We start from the raw sequence: 20,485 nt of genomic DNA on the forward strand, positions 1-20,485 counted from the left end.
AATATTAGAAGTTTAAGATTTAATATGTATTTCATGAGTTTGGTATAAATGTGATAGCCAGAAAGCTGAAAGATTCCTGATGTGTTATAAACTGAATAGTATGTATTAAATTATATTTTATGGTAAATGTTATACATTCTAGAATATTGTGTGAAGGGTTTAAAATTTGAAGAGTTAAGGATGTCTCATGTAACGAGATAAATAGATCTATACTTTAAATATAGAAATAACTTTCAGATTAAACTCTTTCAAATATATATATTTTTTTAATTAAATGAACATTTAACTTCTGCTTTTTTCCAAATTATTAAATAATATGAAATCACAGAAATGGCAAAATTATGCTGTAATTTTCTGAATTGCACTGGAAAAAGTAATAGATAATAACACTAATATCTACACACATTTATTGAGTATTTACCATGTGCCATGCATTATGCTAAACAGTTTACATGTAGTATTTCATGTAATCTTTGTAATAGCTAACTTGTAAATAGGTGATATCTTCCTCATTTACAAATGAGGAAGCTGAAGTAAAAAGAAGTGATACTGTTTTCCCTAAAATCATAGAGCAAAACTGGTATTAATAAACCCAAGTCAGACTCAAGAACCTTTGTTTTTAAACAGTATCACTGAAACTGAATGCATCATATCCCAGGTTTTTAGAGCTGTATAGACTTATATTTTGTACCTATTCTAATATTCTACTGGAGTTATTGTTCAGCTTAATGGCCAGTGTATGCAATCAATATAAATTGTTCTAAAATTACTGTAATTTAAGTTGATAGGAATTTTAAAATCTAAATCAGATCACATGATTTTCTTAGCCCTTCATTTCTCCTAATAGTTTATAGTTTTCAATGCCATTTAAACATTGTCTTCACTTGGAATCTAGGACTTTATTCTGTTCCTATATCACTTTCCTTTTGAAACCCCCTTTAAGTGATTCCTTCTTGTCTTAACTAAACTTGGGGGTGACCCAGGGCTCAGTCTTCTACTTTTTATATCCATACTCATTCCATCAGAGATTTCATTCGGTCACACAACTTAATTACCATCTGTACTGCCGGAAACTCCCAAATCTATATCACCAATTCTAACCTCTTTCCTAAATTCGGGTCATATGCAAACGCCTACTCAATTACTCCACTTGAATATCTAATAGACATCTCAAACATAACATGTCCAAAACTGAAATCCTGCATTTCCTCATGGTAGTAAATGGCAACCCCAGCTTCTAGTTGTTTGATCCCAAAAGTTTAGTCAAAACTTGAATCCTCTCTTAAACTCACTCCATTCCTATCCGTTAGTAAATCCTGTTGGTTCCACCTTCAAATTAAATCCAGAACTGGCCTCCATTGATGATGGAGGCCTCCAAATCTCATGGCCTCCATTGATGATCTCTTGTTTGAATTACTACAACAGCCTCTTAACTGGTTTCTATGATCCTGTCCTTGGCCTTTTTCAGACTATTTTTTACCACAACAGCCAAGGAATTCTTTTAAAATATGTCAAATCATGATACTTCTTGTCTCAAAACCCTCTAATAGCTTCTTGCTCAAAGTAAAAGCCAAGAGTCCTCACCACAGCTTTCAAGACCCTATACAGCCTCATCCCGTCCATTCATTGGATTTTAGTCTCACTGGATTTCTTGCTAATATTTGAATACTGCCAAAGACATTCCCATGTTATGGCATTCACATTCTCTGTTTCTACCAAGAATGCTTCCTGGTCCAGATCTCTAGATATCAACATGCTTTCCTCCCTGATCTTCAGGACTTGGCTCAAATGTCACTTCTTAGTGATAGCCTCCCAGCCATTGTAAATAGAGTTGGAATGGTCACCTCCAAGCCTGTACTTCCCATACACATCCCTGTGTTATTTGAGTCTGTGACCTTTATTACTTTCTAACATAATTTCTTTGATTTTTTTTTTTAATTTTGGGATTTCTTTTTTCCTTAATGGCTATGTTCTATATTTGAGTAATTGGAACGTAAGTTCCATTTGGATAATTAGTTTTGTCTGTCTTGTTTACTGCTCTATCTCGTGCAGCCAGAACAGAGTCTGGCACATAAACACCCAATAAATACTTGCTAACTAAATGACATGAGTGGCCAGTTTTTATATTTACTACTTCTTTGCCATTATATGTGTGGAGTCATGGATATAAATAATAAACATAAACACTGAAATTTATTTGGCTAGATTTTATAATAAGCATTTCTTTTTTGACTTAACATTGTTAATAAGATTCTTAAAAATTATCAAATGTCTTATCAAGGAATTCTTTTTTGGATATAATTAATTGTATCATTGTTTTGGCAAAATTTTTGACAACATTCTTGAAAACTACAATCTAATAGTTTTAATGCTAAGGTTCCTCATTTTAAGGGAGTATCTCTGCATATATAAAAATTTCTATGGAAAACAGTTTTATAGCAAATGTCATTAAGTGATTCGTATGCTGGTTGATAGGAATTAAAAATTATGATCAAGACATTCTAGCAAATTACTACATTTGGTAATAAATTTCTAGGGGCGTATTGTTCGAGGAGCTTACAGATTCCAAGCCATCATCACCACTTTTGAAATGATTCTTGGAGGCTGTGGAGAGCTTAATGCAATTGAATGGCGATGTGTAATTATTGATGAAGCACATAGGTTAAAAAATAAAAACTGTAAACTTCTAGAAGGTCTGAAACTCATGAATCTGGTAAGTGACTTAAGGTCATTTTAATGACTTCCATTTCTTAGCTACATAGTAAAAAGAGCTAGTGCCAAAAACTTATTCCTTTTTTTTTTTTTTAATTTTAAAATATGGATTTCTAATTTCTATCTGATAATTAAGATTATTTTGCTTTAATTAGTAAGGGGAAAAAAATCTCATCTGTTTTCTAAGACTTAAATTTTTTAGCACTTTTCTCTTAAAAGCTTTAGTAATTTTGTAATTTAAAAAGAGAGGAAAACCTTTGGAGAGTGTCCTATTGAAAAGAAATAAAAGTACAAGTTTTAAGGCTAAATTCCTCAATAAAAAGCCCTTTCACCAAAGTTAAAATATTATTCAGATCATTTTATCATAGAGGAATAAAGTTTCTGCACAATTAGCATGTATTTATTATAGTTAATGGGATTTTTGAAAGTCATCTTATTAATGTGTTTGCTTTCAAATCAAAGTATTTTGTGTTTTTTAACATTTCGATTTAATTAGCATCACATAATTAGTACGCGAGCACTTGAACAAATGACTCAAGTACATTTGCACAGAACTACATAAAGTAAAAGAACTACATAAAGTACAGAACTACATGAAGTAAAACAGTAAAGTGCTCCTTCATAGTCTTCATCCATGCCCACTCGTACTCTCCACTCCTTACTCCAGTATTTACAGATTGGTATATATCAGTCTAGACTATTTACTAACCTCAAATACTTATGTAGACATGCAGATACATATAGAAATATTTTGCTTAAGAATTTAGAGGTATTTTCAAATCAGATTTTAAATACTTTATACTATTATCACTAAAATATTTTTATTTCCTTTTGTTACTATTATGTTTAATTTGTAATGCATTTCTAGCTCAGAAATATTCCAGTCAGCCTTTCACATTGTTGAATTGTTACTTTAGTGATGTAAGAACTTGTTCGTTTGTAAGAAGTCAAGTGATGATCTGCTAAATTGTAAAGAATGAGCATTGTTTTGTATACTAATTACCATACCAAGAATGGCTAAGTACCCCTCAAGAATTTGTCTGTTTCCTTGAATAAAAACCTAAAAATAAACTTTTAATTATTTACTATTTTTCTTTTAAAACCAATAGGTAAAAATTAATAGCAGACAAAGTAAGCTATTATGAGAATAATGCAGTCAATTAATGAAGATGAGTGGGTGGAGATATATTTTGAGTTGATTCTTGAATTATGGTCAGAAAAATGTTTGCTTTTCAAAAACATGGAAACATTTGATAATCTATGTCAACTTTCATATCGTCTTAGCACAATGGTGATTGACATGGACTTGATAGTATATGATATTGGCATGTTATTCTTTCTTTATATAGGAACACAAGGTGCTTTTGACGGGCACACCTCTCCAAAATACAGTTGAAGAACTATTCAGTCTTCTTCACTTTCTGGAGCCCCTAAGGTTTCCTTCTGAATCAACGTTTATGCAAGAATTTGGGGATCTGAAAACAGAGGAACAGGTATCCTATTAGTCTTTGTAAATAGGTACATCAAATCTCTTCTCATTGTAATTATGCATGTGTATGCTACCTATATTGTCCATCATTTTTTATGCAGGTGCAGAAACTTCAGGCTATCTTGAAACCAATGATGTTAAGACGATTGAAAGAAGATGTGGAAAAGAAGTTGGCACCTAAGGAAGAAACGATCATTGAAGTAGAACTTACTAACATTCAGAAAAAATACTACCGGGCTATTCTGGAGAAGAACTTTTCATTTTTATCCAAAGGAGCAGGGCAGACTAATGTACCCAACTTAGTCAATACCATGATGGAGCTCAGGAAGTGCTGTAATCACCCGTATCTTATCAAAGGTAGTCGAAAAGGATTGCAAAGAAATCCTTTGCTTTCAAACAGATACTCATGAAAAAACAAATGCTCAATAAAAGTAACACAGATGTAGTAGCTGCTACAAGGAAAGGCACTGACCCTGTGACTCTCTACCCTGGTGGGATTACAGTTGTTCCAGAGTCGGGGGCAGTGTGAGCTACTTCATAACAGTGTCCCATGTTAGCATCACCAGATTACAAAAGCAGGAGACGTGATCAGTCTAACGTGGAGTGCAGTTCCTCCACCAGGTTAATCCTCCTTATGGACAAAGACAGTAAAGCCCATGTTTGAATCTCTGAATTTACATTTTTCTTCCTGGTTTCTTTTCAGTCTGGATACACTAGTTATTGTCTCTAAATTTGTGTGCTCTGATAACAAGGTCTTGTTAGCTCCTCTATTAATGATCTGTCTGTACATTTGAGTATTTTTACTTCCTGGGGGTATATATAAAGAGTATATATATATAAAGAGTATATAGATATATATAGATATATATTTATATATATTATATATATATAAAGATATGTATTTATATATATATATATAAAGAGTATACTTCCTGGGAGTATACTCTTTATGCAAGACAAGCTATTTCTTAGGCCAGTATCTAACTCGCTCGCAGTTCTGGTACTCTTATGGCTAGACAGGCTGGAGGGAAGGAGAGCACCCTTAATGCTAATCTAGACTATAGGAGAAGTGTGGTCAAACTTGACTTCCCTTTTAATTTTTCCTGTTTGCTTGTTTTGATGGCAAGCAGGATGCCTATAGACACATCTAGGTTATGATCACCTTGCAGTGGTGATGACTGTTGTATTGGTTTTTAAATACCGGAAATTTATTTAAAAGTTTGTGTTTACTCACTTAGGATAGAACTGTGTTTTCACTAATTCTTATCCTAAGAACATCCATTCAACATTTAGCAAATTTAAATTTATGTAAGACATTATGCCATTTGTCTTGGGAGATTAAAAAAATACTTAAGACACTGTCCTTATCCTCAGTGGAATTACAGGCTGGTGTTCTAGTACCTACATTAGAAAAATTTAATGTGTTAAAGAAGCACAGAAGATCACTGATTTAAAAAGAAAGTAGTTGAGAGTATCTGCATTTGTGTGTTGATGCTATCTTCTTATATTTTTTTGACAGGTGCTGAGGAGAAAATACTTGGAGAATTTAGAGATACATATAATCCAGCTGCTTCTGATTTTCATCTTCAAGCAATGATCCAGTCTGCTGGTAAATTAGTCCTTATTGATAAATTGCTTCCCAAAATGAAAGCAGGAGGTCATAAAGTGCTCATCTTCTCTCAGATGGTACGCTGCCTTGATATCCTGGAGGACTATCTTATACATAAAAGGTAAGGCATGTAATTCACCATGAATTATACTATAAAGTATGCTAAGTATATGGTATTAAAGTTTCTGCAGAATGGTTTACTGTAACCCAGCTTTACTCAAGTCTTCCTTTTTACGTAGATTAGAATCCATTTAAATCTGTACATAAAGATTGTTTAAGATTATATATCAGGTTTTCCTAACCTACATATTTTGCAATAGTAGACAGGGCTAATGAGACTAAGAAAATTTTGCACATTGACAGATATTTGCTGACCTATTGATGGATGTATTAGGTAACATTTTATTTGATGTGTTTGTTAACCTTGTAGTAGCGACATTTTAAATGGATTTAATAACCGTCTTCAAAATTAAAGAAAATGATTCAAGATCCTTTTTCAGATCTTTTTCAGTGTTAAAATTAGAACCTGAACTTGCTGGACTTTGACTTATTGTACACTGTATAATATTTGCTCTTGCTTTCACCTTTTCTCTTGTGTTTAATGTGGTTTTTTTGGTTTGGTTTTGTTTTTTGGTGTATAGTAAGATATGTGGTTTTTTTGGTTTGGTTTTGTTTTTTGGTGTATAGTAAGATAATCTCTGCAATAATATCTAATCAGTATTTAGATAAGTAAGATATTTATCATAGGGTATTTATCAGAGTATTTGTGGGCCAACTAGAAATCAACACATTAATATCAAAGAGAATCTGAAGATTCAGCTGTAATTTTAGTTTATGATATTTTGACCCTTATTAATAAGTAAAGATCAGTTTATGCTAGTTTATATTTTCAGATATTTTATAGTACATTTTTATTTTTCATTTTGTTTTCAGTTCCACTTTTAGTGTCAGTGTTCTCTCATTTAGTCTTATTCCAAAATTTGTATGCTCCGTTTTATACCAAGTAGAAGGAGGATTAAATTAGAATAGTCTTAAAATAACCATTCTTGCATTTTCTTGATGTCTTTACACAAAGAACTTTATAAGATAAAGATAAATTTGACTTAAGATGAATTTCATGGAAAACCTCAGATTTCTTTGATCCAGAAGTAACACTATTAGGAGTCACACTCCCCCTTTCACAGGCCCCAGAGATAACAGTGCAACTGCTGATAAGACTAAATTATAGGTGGAAAGAAGTGTCTTAAACCAGAAGAGGTGTGGCAAGAGTCATGTGTATTCCTCTTCTAGTTCCAAAGTCTTTATGTATTTTATATTTATTGATGTCTAGCAATTTCTCAGTTTTATGTTAAATGAGGAAGGATAAAAGAAGTTAAAATTTAATTATTTGGCAGTAATGACTTTGAAGAGTTAGCATTATAGTTTGCTCTTAATAAATTACAGTTTACAGGCAAGTATATCAATTGAGAGAGTAACATGATTGAGGTACAGAAAAATCTTGTATCAAGTTTTATTTAAGCCTTTGCTTCTTGACTCCCACCAAAAAAAAATCACTTGTTATAGTGAGATTGGTGCATGCATGCTGAGTCACTTCAGTCCTGCCAACTCTACAACCCTATGGACTGTAGCTCACCAGGGTCCCCTGTCCATGGGATCCTCCAGGCAAGAATACTGAAGTGGGTTGCCATGCCCTCCTCCAGGGGATCTTCCTGACCCAGGGATCAAATCCACATCTCATTGGCAGGCAGGTTCTTTACCTCTAGCACCACCTGGGAAGCCCAGTGAGATCAGTAAAGTATATTAATTGTCAAGCTTTTTACCTACATCCAGTAATGCAGAGATTTTGTAACTTTATATCATTTTGTGTTTCCTATTTAGCACAAACACTGAGAATTATAAAACCATAGAAACTAGTTGGGGTAATATCACTTCTTAATTTTGTAGTAAACATTAATGTTGCAGCAAAACTGATAGCTATGTGTCTGTCAATTTGATAGAATGCCTTTATTTTCATTATATCCATCTATCTAAATTTATTGCATTTCACTTGATAGATATTTATATGAGCGAATTGATGGAAGAGTCAGAGGGAATCTTCGACAAGCTGCTATAGATCGATTTAGTAAACCTGATTCGGATCGATTTGTCTTTCTTCTGTGTACCCGAGCTGGTGGGTTGGGCATCAACTTAACTGCAGCTGATACATGTATAATTTTTGATTCTGATTGGAATCCTCAAAATGACCTTCAGGTAAACAAATTCCCTGGCTAAGAGAATTTTTTAAAATTTCCATAGTTATTTTTGATAACCTGTTTTATTTTTATTTGGACAATTAACATGTATGTTTCCCTAAGAAATATCAGTGCCAAATAAAATAGATGAAATTATTTTATTTTAATTTAATGACAGTAAAATATAATAAAATATACTTATTTAGACTACATAGCTTCTAAAAATGGCTTACCTACTTGAGTATAATATTTAATTGTTTAAAGTATATCATATATATTTGTGAAATGCTTAGAATAAGTTTAAGAATAGCTTATTTTACTTCTTTAAAAATAAGTGCTTACTTCTCCTGATTTCATCTTTTTAATCATTACATAATATAGTATGCATAGAATTGAGACATAATTGAATTTGCTTTTTATGAAATACTAGAGAAAATTAATGTATACATTTAAATTAAGACTACTTGAACTTCATAGAAGCATGGGAATATTAATTAGTAGTTACAATGAGTCAGAGTTTACAGAATATGTGTTTCTAGGAAGGATACTAGACAAGAACAAAGTATTGGAGAAATTCTTCTTTTATTGTTCATAGTAGTCTCAGTAGTACTATAATTGATATTATTCTTGAGAATATACCTGACTTAATAAGCAATAATGTTTAAACCTTTCATTTGTATAATCTAGTTCAAAATTTATCAGACAGACTTTAAGTTCAGTAGGAATTTGAGATAATATATGAAACTCTTATGTAATCTCTGCTGTCTTTACTTTCAAAATGTCTACATATTAGATAATTTGTTCTTTGCATGTTTAAGTAAAATTTAGGCCTCCAAAGTTATTCGCCTTAAGGTTTTAGCCCTCTCAGAATTACCCAGCTTAACTAAAATATATCGAAAGGATTGTTGATAATGTAGCAGAGAGAAAAAAAACTAGAAGTTTAGAGTTAAAGTTTATGTTTAAAGCCAGCGGCTAAAAAAATTTGTTCATAAAATTTATGTTCCTGTCTAGAATTATATTGATGACATGCTCTTTAAGAAATAGTATTACTTCATGGATTTATGTTCTCCAGCATAGTTTAAATTTTAGTTTAACTAAAATTTAACTCATTGCTGATTGTGATATTTCTTCATGGATTCATATTCTCTGAAATATACATTTAAATTTTAATTTATTGCTGATTTTGGAATCATTTCTCATTTTAGTAAGCTTTGGCTTCATTTCCAGAGAAAGGTTATATGCAGTTCAGTAGCAGGAGTGTCTAAAATATTCTTATACATATTTTTATATTCCTTCAAGATAGCTTAATGTGTAATGCCTTTTATGCTATTTTATAAAATAAATTGAATCTATAACATTTCATTTTTTACAGGCCCAAGCTCGTTGCCATAGAATTGGTCAGAATAAAGCAGTTAAAGTCTACCGACTGGTGACTCGTAACTCATATGAAAGAGAGATGTTTGACCGAGCCAGTCTGAAACTGGGTCTAGATAAGGCTGTGTTACAGAGCATGAGTGGAAGAGAAAGTAATGTTGGTGGTGTATGTATATTTTCTTCTTTACTTGGAGTTTTCCTGTTTTGTTTACATTTAATTTAAACCCCAGATAGCATATTATTTAATTTTGATCCATATTGAACACTAAGTAGATATTTTTATGTAAGGAGGAATTTCAGAATAGAGTTGTATTTATTAGTTAACACTTTTGGAACCTGTTCTGTCCTTATAGCTCCAATACTTGTGAATCCTAAGAGTAGGATTCACTACTCTGAAAAGAAGAAATTCTTCCTTTTTCAAGATGTTTGTATTATGACACGCCAAAATAGAATTTCTTGTTTTTCCACATTTTTTCTATAAAAAAGTTTTCAAATTGGTCTCTTTCGGGCTAAACTACTACCATTGGCTTTGTCTTGTTATAAATGATGTTTTCGGCATTTTTCCCCTCAAAATCTTTTTTGTACCTTGTGATTATAACAACTACTGGATTCTAGTACTAAAAAGAACCTTGAAAGATTACCTGCCCCAGAGGCTTTGTTTTAACTGAAGTTATCATGGGCAAATGGCAGATCTTAGTTTAAAGATAGTAGAGTCAACAACTTCAATGTGTTCTTCAGAGAATTCTCTTGGTATTCCCCAAGCCCAAAATGCAATTTAAACATGACTTCTGTGGTTTTTAATGTTCTTTAGAGATACTTTCTCATTTTATGAACTTTACAGAATTATTACCAAAATGTTTACTCTTTAGATTCAACAGCTTTCCAAAAAGGAAATAGAAGATCTGCTTCGAAGAGGTGCGTATGGTGCCATTATGGAAGAAGAAGATGAAGGCTCTAAATTCTGTGAAGAAGATATTGATCAGATTTTACTACGTCGTACAAAAACCATTACAATTGAATCAGAAGGACGTGGGTCAACATTTGCCAAGGTAACAGTGAGTGATATTTTATAACTATACTTGTAGTGTTCTCTCCTTAAAAAAAATTTAACGGTCTTTTACTTTACTATCATTTGAGGAGCACCTACTTAATATTTAAATAATCAGAATTACTCAAAAGAAGTAGGTAATATATTCTTTTCCTTCATTTTTATCTGCTCTCTCATATCAAATTTCACATGTATTCTTATGCTAGTGAAATGGATGGAATAGGGGTTCATAACTAGAAATGGTTCTAAGTATCAATTAGAGTAGAGCATTGGAAGTTAAATTAAGAAATGAAAGAACATACATGTGAAAGTTAGAGAAAAATATAAGTAACATAGTGTAGGAGGTTAAATCATTTTACATTAACTTATAATAATTTAGAGTACTTAAAGGAGAGAAAGGATTTCTAATTTCATTTTAAGTGTTTAAATGAAGTTTAGGGAGAATAAGATGAAGTTTGTGTATTGAAAAGAAATGTTATTTTAACATTCCTATTTGGGGAAAACATTTTTAAAATGTACTAGCCGCCTTTACGCCCACCCTCTTCCCTTCTTCCCTCCCCCACCTCCCTGCTGGTAAACGTATATCTTGTGTTCTTCTAAAGAGTTTTTTATTGCAGTATTCTGTCCCACCTATAGTGATTCATACAGATTTCTCCTTCACACTTTATTTCCTTTCTGCGTTTTCTTCCTTTGTCCCCTCTCCACTTCCAACCCAGAAGTCTTTGTACATGTTTATGGAGATCAGTGTAGTATGGCAGGTAGTCCAGGTGCTACATCAAAAATAATGATATCAGTCTTCATATGAAAATTTTCCTCTTGCATTCAGTAAGCAAACTAATGTAATCGTGTTGTCAGGTACTTTACTAAGTGGTGGGGATACTAAAATGAAAGGATTCTAGTCACTGAAAAAGAGTAAAAGAGAAAGTATTAATTCTGCATAAAAAGGGAGAACAACAAATCAAGAAAATCTTTGCAGAGGAAATACATTTAAGCTGACTCTGGAAGGAAATTTGAATTTAGTTGTGTTACAAAAAGAGAAAGCCACATAAATGAACTATATGTTGCTAAACTACAAGGAAGATTTCAAGAACTGTGGTGCAGGTGTGTATGGATGTGCAGAGTAAATTAAAATGGAAATGAAATGAAGGTTAGGGAGATTGGACCTAAATTGTGAAAAGCTCAAAAAAATTCCATTTTGAGGAATTTGAACTTGATCGTGAGGCAGTTGAAAAGCTTTTAAATCCCTTCAAGCAGAAAATGGACATAATGGTGTCTGGTTTAGAAATTTAACTCTAGCAGCAGTGTAGAGAATGAGATTGAATTGTGAAAGACTGAAAGTATAGAGACCAGATAAGAGACTTCTGTAAGCTGTGTTGATGGGCTGACCAGAGCAGTGGAGACCCATTTGAATCAACGGGAATTGATGAGCAGTTAGAAATTTGTGGAAGGAGGTGTCAAAAATAACTTTAATGTAAATTTCTAGCCCTATTTCTGGTGTCATTAAAGTAAAATAGAGAATGCAGAAGAGGAAGTTCATATGGAGAAGATAAAATATTGGAGCTGCTATATTCTGACATTTATAGGGCATCCAAGAGGAGATATCCAGGAGAGTTGCCTAAGTTACAGATACAGATTTGGGAGTCAATAGAGAACAAAGCAGAAGAAAGTAGTATTGTGGAATCAAGAAACACTGTAGAAGTATAAGGTTAAGAACTAAAACTAGTCATGATTGGTTAGATATACCCTGGGTCTAGCTTCTTTCCTGGGAATCTTATTTCCTTTGGATTCCTTACTCAAGTTGTCAACGTACTATGTACACACTATGTATTTTCCCCCTCTTGCCTGAAATTATCTGAAGTTTAGTTAATTTAACCAAAAGTTATTAGTCATAGAAATCACCTTTGTTAGTTAAACTAAGCATAGGGATATTCTCCTTAATTATTTTTTAATTAATGAAGGCATATCTTTATTTAGAGTGTTAATTCTAATAATCATGAAAAGTCAGAACAGCAGAGACTTGAATTCTGGCTCATAAGCTTAGTGACCCTGGACAGTTAACATGGATGAGTTTTTCTTGTCCTGAAAGGAGAACATAATAATCATGCTTGACCTTTTCCTTCTTTACTATAAAGTGCTCTGTGAGTTTTATTTTCCTCAGGTGTCTAATCATAACCAGCTGTACTCTAAGAATGTTAAATACTTAAGCACTTAAGTATCTATTTTAAACCTTCAGACCAGATAGTAATTGTTGCATTTGAAAAAAGAGTTTACTGAAGAGGTAACACACTACAGTAGCTGAAGAGGTACCTCATATGCCTGTACTTATAATTTTTTCATTTCTGTAATTGTGTGGAAATGCCACTGTATGATGGGCATTTGGCATAGTAGAATATGGCACTACTATGTAGTGGCACCAAAGGAATTAAGTTGGTACTATTTTTGGCTTTTCCCTAGAACTTCCAGAACTTCAGTTCCTCAGTTGTTTTCAGTGGTTTTGGTAACTAATTCCAGTACATGTTTCTTTGCATTACCATATAGTTTTTGATAAGAAGCTCCATATATGGAGCAGGTTTCCTTGGTGGCTCAGACAGTAAAGAATCTGCTTGCAATGCAGGAGACGTGGGTTCGATCCCTGGTTTGGGAAGATCCCCTGGAGAAGGGAATGGCTACCCACTCTAGTATTCTTGCCTGGAGAATCCCATGAAGAGAGGAGACTGGGGGTCTACAGTCCATGGTGTCACAAAGAGTTGGACACAACTGAGCAACTGACACTTTGATTTTCTTCACTACATATATGGAGCAGGGTGCATAATAAGACTAACTAGACTTAGTTAAATATAGTAAACACTTTGGGGGGATGTGGGGGGCTGGGATCTTAGTTCCTTAACCAGGGATTGAACCCACATCTTCAGCAATGAAAGTGCAGTGTCCTGACCAGAGGACTGCCTGGGAATTTCCAACACTAATTCCTTGATACCATCCATCAGTTTTTCAGTGTTAAAACTTTTAGTTATCTATTACCTATGTGTAATTTTCTGCATTTTAAAGTTCCATTGAAATGCAAATGAAGATTTTTATCATTTGATTATACCTCAGATAATTAGCCATTATCCTACAGTCATTCACTAATTATATTCTCCTTTGAAAATCATTTTATGTGACTATATTCCATTTATTTTCATAGAAGTTTTGTTGTTCAGTTGCTGAGTTGCTGAGTTATGTCCCATTCTTTGCAACCCCATGGACTGCAGGCTGCCAGGATTTCCTGTCCTTTACTATCTCCCAGGGTTTGCTCAAACTCAAGTGCGTTGATTTTGTGATGCGTCCAAACATCTCATTCTCTGATGCCTTCCCTTTCTCCTCTTGCACTCAGTCTTTCCCAGCATCAGGGTCTTTTCCAATGAGTCAGCTCTTTGCTTCATGTGGCCAAAGTATTGGAGCTTCATCTTCAGCATCAGTCCTTCCAAGTGAATATTCAGGGTTGATTTCTTTTAAGATTAACTGGTTTGCTCTCCTTGCTTTCCAAGGGATTCTCAAGAATCTTCTCCAGCACCACAGTTCAAAAGCATCAGTTCTTCGGCGTTCAGCCTTCTTTATGATCCAACTCTCAGATCTGTACATGACTACTGGAAAAACCGTAGCTTTGACTATATAGACCTTTTTCGGCAAAATGATGTCTCTGCTTTTTAATACACTGTCTAGGTTTGTCATAGCTTTTCTTTCAAGGAGCAGGTGTCTTTTAATTTTGCGGCCACAGCCATCATCCACAGTGATTTTGGAGGATGAAAATAAAATCTGCCACTGTTTAGGCTCTTTTTTTAAAGTATTATATATCTTAACCACATATTTCATTTTTATAAAGCACTGTGATGACTTTTCTCTGAAGCAGCATATCTATTTTTAGGAACTTAAGTTGCAGATAATCACAGTTCATGAATCACAGTGTTAAACTATAATGTCTAAAGTTTGATTTATTTAAAAGATTTTATATAATTTCTATAATATTTAAGAAAATAAATCATTTTTATTTTCTTTTATTCCTCTGTAGTTTCTTAATTTTTGCAGTGCTTATGCAGTATTTTTGTTGTTAGGAAAAGAGTTTTTAAAATAAAAACAGGCAATGACTCATTTTTCTTTATTTCTCTTCTTCTGTATTGCATTTTTAAGGAGACATATCTACTTAAAAATGGGATGGAAATAAAGGGGGAGAAATACCAGAAAATTAACTGTATAGGGCAAATACGTTTAAAATTCTTGTAACCTAATTTCTTTATATTCATGTATTTTTAAAAATCAATTCTGTATCTTGTGGTTTTTTTGACCAAAAAGATTTGATACCAGCTTACCCAAAGTTAAATAATTCTTTTGACTTTGCTCATAAAACTCCAGCCTCTGTTGGTATTAAGCTTTTTGCCATAAGCAGATGCTGTGCTGTGTTTCAGATCATTGCAGTTTGGAGCATCCTTTGAGTGTACATGTTATGTATATGCTGAATTCAAATTCTGTCCACAGTAAATAAGAGGAGATAAGATTTTAGATATACTTTAATAGATTTTTCCTCTAAGCTTCAAAAGATTTTGAAAAATTACCATTATGTATTTCAGGCAAGTTTTGTGGCATCTGGAAACCGAACAGATATTTCATTAGATGATCCCAACTTCTGGCAAAAATGGGCGAAAAAGGCAGAAATAGATATAGATGCCATCAGTGGTAGAGTAAGTATTTACGTCCCTTAACAAATAAGTTACCTTTTGGAATACTTTATTATTATAATATTTTAAGGTGTTCAACTATGTACTTACTGAAATTTATCTGCATAAATAAATTGATACAAGGCAGTTAAATGATAACATATTTTACCAGGCACTGCTTCAATTTAATTCTTCAGATACCTGACATGTTAGGTTGTAATACAGGGAGACTTACATTTTGGAGGTCATTTATGTCTTAAAATTATAATGCGTTTTTAAATTTTCTAATTGTCTGCAAATAATGGATTACTTTTATTTCACTCTTTAGCCTTCATTTTGCTTTTTTGGTGTTAGATCTCATTAATCATGATCTAGTCAACTATAAAAGGAGAAAAAAGAAATCAAGAAAGTGGCATTTTCAAATTCTGACAACTAAAAAAATTTAAAATCCAGTTCTGCTTATGTACACGAATCTATTATGCTTAATAAGTCTTATGAAATTTAAAGAAAAAAGAAAGTGGCTTTTTAAACTTAAAACCCTTTGGAGTTAAGAAAGGGCCAAAAGCTAACACAGAATTCATGGAACTGATAATATAACTTTACTTCGAAAGACACCTGTCTAATAATTTATAGGAATCAATGTTTGTAAGTCTTACCTACTGTCAAAATAACTGCTAAATGGTTTAAAGAAATTTATATTAAGCATTGATGCATGGGATCCATTTTAATAGATAGCCTTTTAAAATGTAAAACTTTATGATGAAGAATAATGCGACTGCCAAATAATCATTACTGTTTATATGTTTTGGAAATACATATAATTATGTATGAAACATTATAAATAAGTAAATTAGAAAAGAGATGTTTATTAAAATATTACTGTTTGCATATTGGCATGTTTATATGCCTAAAAAGTCAATGGCATCTGTAAACCACTATAAAATTAATGAATTAGTGAATTAACAGGATAGAGGATAAATATGACATTTAGCCTTCTTAAATATCAGTACTACCAGAAGTAGAAAAATTATGGAAGAGGAAATCTACTTCATAGTAGAAAAACTATTTAGAACACTTAGGGGTATACCTACTGGTCATGTATGATTTTAATAAAGTGAATTCCCAAACTTAATTGCAAGATTTGTCAATTAGAAAACCTATACATTTTAAACTTGAGTTTAAACATAGAAATGCAATCCCAATCAAAAATGTTAACAATTTGTTCATATAACCAAACAAAATTAAAAATTCCTCTGAAATAATAAATATTCAAGAATATTAAATCAGCTCTTAGGAATCTGACTCAGCAATAATCACATGTTTAATGATAATGTGGTACAGTGATGTACATCACTGCATTGTTCATTTTAGAAAAAAATTAGAAACTAATCAGTACCTTTATATTATCTAATGCAGTAAGTAAAAATCATCATGTAAATCCCTAAATACTCATTTAGAGCTCTGAAACAGGATGTGTTAGTCACTAAGTCATGTCCAACTCTTTCCACCAGACCCCTCTGTCCATGGGATTTCCCCGGCAAGAATACTGGAGTGGGTGGCCATTTCAGCCTCCATGGGATCTTCCCCACCCAGGGATCAGGCCCACATCTCCTGCATTGCAGGTGGATTCTTTACCACTGAGCCACCTAGGAAGCCCCCTAAGATAAGATAATTAATTTCAAAGAGTCAGAGAGAGAGACCAATACTTACAGTGTGATCTTGGTTTATAATTTTTCAAAAGTATATAACGGTAATACACAGACACTTGTGTATTTGGGCTGGCTCCAGCTAGAGCACACTGTGAAGTAGGTACCATTCTTGTGCTGTGACTGAAATGAATGAGACAGATGAACCGCTGCTTTAATAGGGCTTATAAATTCCGGTGGGTATGTAAACAAATATATAAGATAATTTCTGAGACAAAAGAAAATAAAATCGTAAGATGGTAGAGAATACCTGAAGGAATGGAGATAGCATTAGGTAAAGTGGTCAAGGGAGATCACTCTGAGAGGACATCCGTCCTGAGACTTGAATGATGAGAACAAGGCAGCAATGTAAAGACATGAGAAATAAAATTGCAAGGTAGAGGGAATAGTAGTGAGCCACTGGTTGAAATAAGCTTAGTGTGTTCCAGAAATAGAAATGGCTTTGTGTCAGAACATAGGGAGTTGTTGAGAGTGGTGACAGCTTAGGTCAGAGATGATAGATATCGCTCAAATCAATAGTACCTTATAGATAATCTTATAGAGTAAGGATTTTATAAATAAATGTATATAAGCATATAGATGGCTCCATAGTAAAGAACTTGCCCTCCAGTGCAGGAGACACAGATCAATCCATAGGTTGGAAAGATCCTCTGGAGAAGGAAATGGCAATCCACTCCAGTACTCTTGCCTGGGAAATCCCATGGGCTGAGGAGTCTGGTGGGCTACAGTTCACAGGGTTGCAAAGAGTTGGACATGACTTAGCGACTAAACAACAACATAGTCATTTAACACTTGGGCAGTTATGTTTTGTGATTTATACATTGTTTAAAATTTTTTATATTTTCCAGCAAGGAGTAATCATGAAGACAGATGGGTATATATGTTTAAAATGTAAAAGTATATTAACATATAATAAAGGAATTAAGATATTGAAAGAAATATATAGAGAGCAAAGAATAGAATAAGAACAGGAGAAAATCAATTTATAGGATGTAAATAAGTAGCATTAGAGGAAAAGGAATTATGTAATAATCATGATTAGAATATTCAGTTAGCATTGGTGAAGCATTTTAATAATATGCTCTATACCAAGTAAACTCCAATTTGTGGTAAATGTATTTTTGAAACAAAACATGAAAAATAGGAAATTGGATTTCTATTTTATCAAATATTTGATGGGAAAACATTCTGAATTAGAAATCACAAAGGAAATAATTGGCATATTCAAATATATGACAAAAAATTATGTAATGGCAAAAGGTGCTGATTGGTGACTATTTGTAACAGAAGTATATATGAAAGTATTTTTATTATATAAAAGCTGATGTATTATAGCTGATTCATGTTATACAGCAGATACTAACACAACATTGTAAAACAGTTTTTTAAAAAAGCGCTAATGTAAATTGATCACAGGTAGAAATAAATCAAAATCTTTACAGATTATGGGCCAAAAAAACTTGAAAATTTACTTGAGAAAATCAAACTAAGGGTTTTTTTTGGGGGGGGGACAGGGGAAGGAACAACTCTTTGTTTTGTTTTTAATTAATTTTTATTGAAGTATAGTTGATTTACAGTGTTGTTTTAGTTTCACATGCACAACAAGGTGTTTCCATTATAAATACATTTTTTTTTTTTCAGGTTCTTTTCCCTTACAAGTTATTACAAAATATTGAGTATAATTCTCTGTGTTATACACTAGGTCCTTATCAGCTTTTTCTTACATAGAAAATGCCAGTTAATAAATGTAGAAGGAATAAGAGAGATGAAAAATCTCAGTTAATCCACCCTATTGATGAATTCTAAAATTAGTTTAAAATATAAGGAGAAGCTAAAATTCTATATATCTTTCAAAATATTTATTAATTACAAAAAGAAAACTAGTAAGTTTGCAGTCAAAGAACTTAATAGAGAAGGTTAGTGTCATGAGTCGGAGAAGGCAATGGCACCCCACTCCAGTACTCTTGCCTGGAAAATCCCATGGACGGAGGAACCTGGTGGGCTGCAGTCCATGGGGTCGCTAAGAGTCAGACACGACTGAGCGACTTCACTTTTACTTTTCACTTTCCTGCATTGGAGAAGGAAATGGCAATCCACTCCAGTGTTCATGCCTGGAGAATCCCAGGGACGGGGCAGCCTGGTGGGCTGCCGTCCATGGGGTCTCACAGAGTCGGACACCACTGAAGCGACTTAGCAGCAGTGTCATGAGTAATGACATACTAACATTCTATAACCCGTTAAATTCAATGCCCTGTGTACATAACTTACTGTGGGATAGCAGAACCTGCCTGGTCTGCTTCCCCCCCATCCTTTACCCTTTTCTGCTCTAGGACTTGAACAGAGAATACCTTTTCAAGGTCCATTGCTTTTCGTCACTTATAATGCCATCTCTTTCTTGGATGCCTAGCAAACTACTTCTCATTCTTGAAAATCTCTTTCAAGAATCACTACTTTGTAAATCATTCTGCCTTTTTTGTACCCATCTTGTATCATAACGTATTGTATCCTGAAAAGCATTTGTTTACACATTAGTCTGATCCTCAAGACTATCAGTTTCTCCTGAGCAGAAAGCTGTCTTAGTCACAGCTATGCCTGCAGCCCATAACATAGTGCCTAACTTAGAGAAATTGCTCAATAAAGGTAAGTTTGTCAGCTTAAGTTGTTTTGAATGAATTAAAGTGCATTGAACGTAATGAGGTTCATATACTTACTACCTTGCTTGTTGTATATTCAGTTCACTTCAGTCACTCAGTCCGACTCTTTGCGACCCCATGGACTGCAGCACGCGTATTAGTATGAGTCTTTTGGAACGCACTGAAACATGATTCCAGATCCATTAAAAAAAAGTATACCCTTTGACTGATATTTGTATTTCTGGATATTTCACTTCTTTGGACTTATCTATAGGATAAAGTATGAAGATTTACTTTAGCATTGTATATTTTAAAAATTGAAGACAATCTAAATTAAATTATGAATTAGGTAAAGAAAATGATTATGATACATAAATTCAGTTTAAAATATAGTTTATGGTTGTTGTAGAAGCACAATATAATAATTTTCAGATTAATAATAAAGTAATATACCAAATTCTTTTTATCCTATGATTGTAATATGAATTTATGACAAATGGTAATAAGGATTTTAAAGAAATACTAAAAATTTTAAGTTGATTTGGTAGGTCAATGGAATCGTTAGTATTTTCTTTCTTCTGGCTTTATGTAATTATTTTGTTGTTTGTACAGCTTGAAAGGTAAAAATGTAAAATATTGTTAGAAGCAAAATAGTAAAAGGACCTTCAAGTAATAGCTGTTAAATTTTACAGAACAGCTTGGTTATTGACACTCCAAGAATTAGGAAGCAAACAAGACCCTTCAGTGCCACAAAAGATGAGTTAGCTGAATTATCTGAACCCGAAAGTGAAGGAGATGAAAAGCCCAAACTTCGGAGACCCTGTGAGCGTTCGAATGGCTATGGAAGAACTGAATGCTTTAGAGTAGAGAAAAATCTGCTAGTTTATGGGTAAAATATTATTTTTAATGTTTACTGTTAATCTGGTATATAAATTATAAGAAAATATGCTATAGTCCTAGTATACTTTTTGTCTTGTTAGAATCAATAAAAT

The 20,485-nt window shown here is 33.0% G+C and overlaps 1 protein-coding gene across 13 annotated transcripts in view; it reads left to right on the top strand.

Moving 5' to 3' along the window:
* Window positions 1-20,485, top strand: part of CHD9 (chromodomain helicase DNA binding protein 9) — a 226,957-nt gene that overhangs the window by 166,376 nt on the left and 40,096 nt on the right. For all 13 annotated transcript variants that reach the window (XM_006076474.4, XM_025268656.3, XM_025268665.3 and 10 more), the window contains 9 exons: window positions 2,537-2,713; window positions 4,062-4,205; window positions 4,303-4,558; window positions 5,721-5,931; window positions 7,865-8,060; window positions 9,414-9,581; window positions 10,285-10,464; window positions 15,068-15,178; window positions 20,186-20,382. In XM_006076474.4, coding sequence (XP_006076536.4) covers window positions 2,537-2,713; window positions 4,062-4,205; window positions 4,303-4,558; window positions 5,721-5,931; window positions 7,865-8,060; window positions 9,414-9,581; window positions 10,285-10,464; window positions 15,068-15,178; window positions 20,186-20,382 — 1,640 coding nt within the window. The remainder of the gene's footprint in view (window positions 1-2,536; window positions 2,714-4,061; window positions 4,206-4,302; window positions 4,559-5,720; window positions 5,932-7,864; window positions 8,061-9,413; window positions 9,582-10,284; window positions 10,465-15,067; window positions 15,179-20,185; window positions 20,383-20,485) is intronic.

This window comes from Bubalus bubalis, chromosome 18 (assembly GCF_019923935.1).
Source record: "Bubalus bubalis isolate 160015118507 breed Murrah chromosome 18, NDDB_SH_1, whole genome shotgun sequence".
NCBI lineage: Eukaryota > Metazoa > Chordata > Mammalia > Artiodactyla > Bovidae > Bubalus > Bubalus bubalis.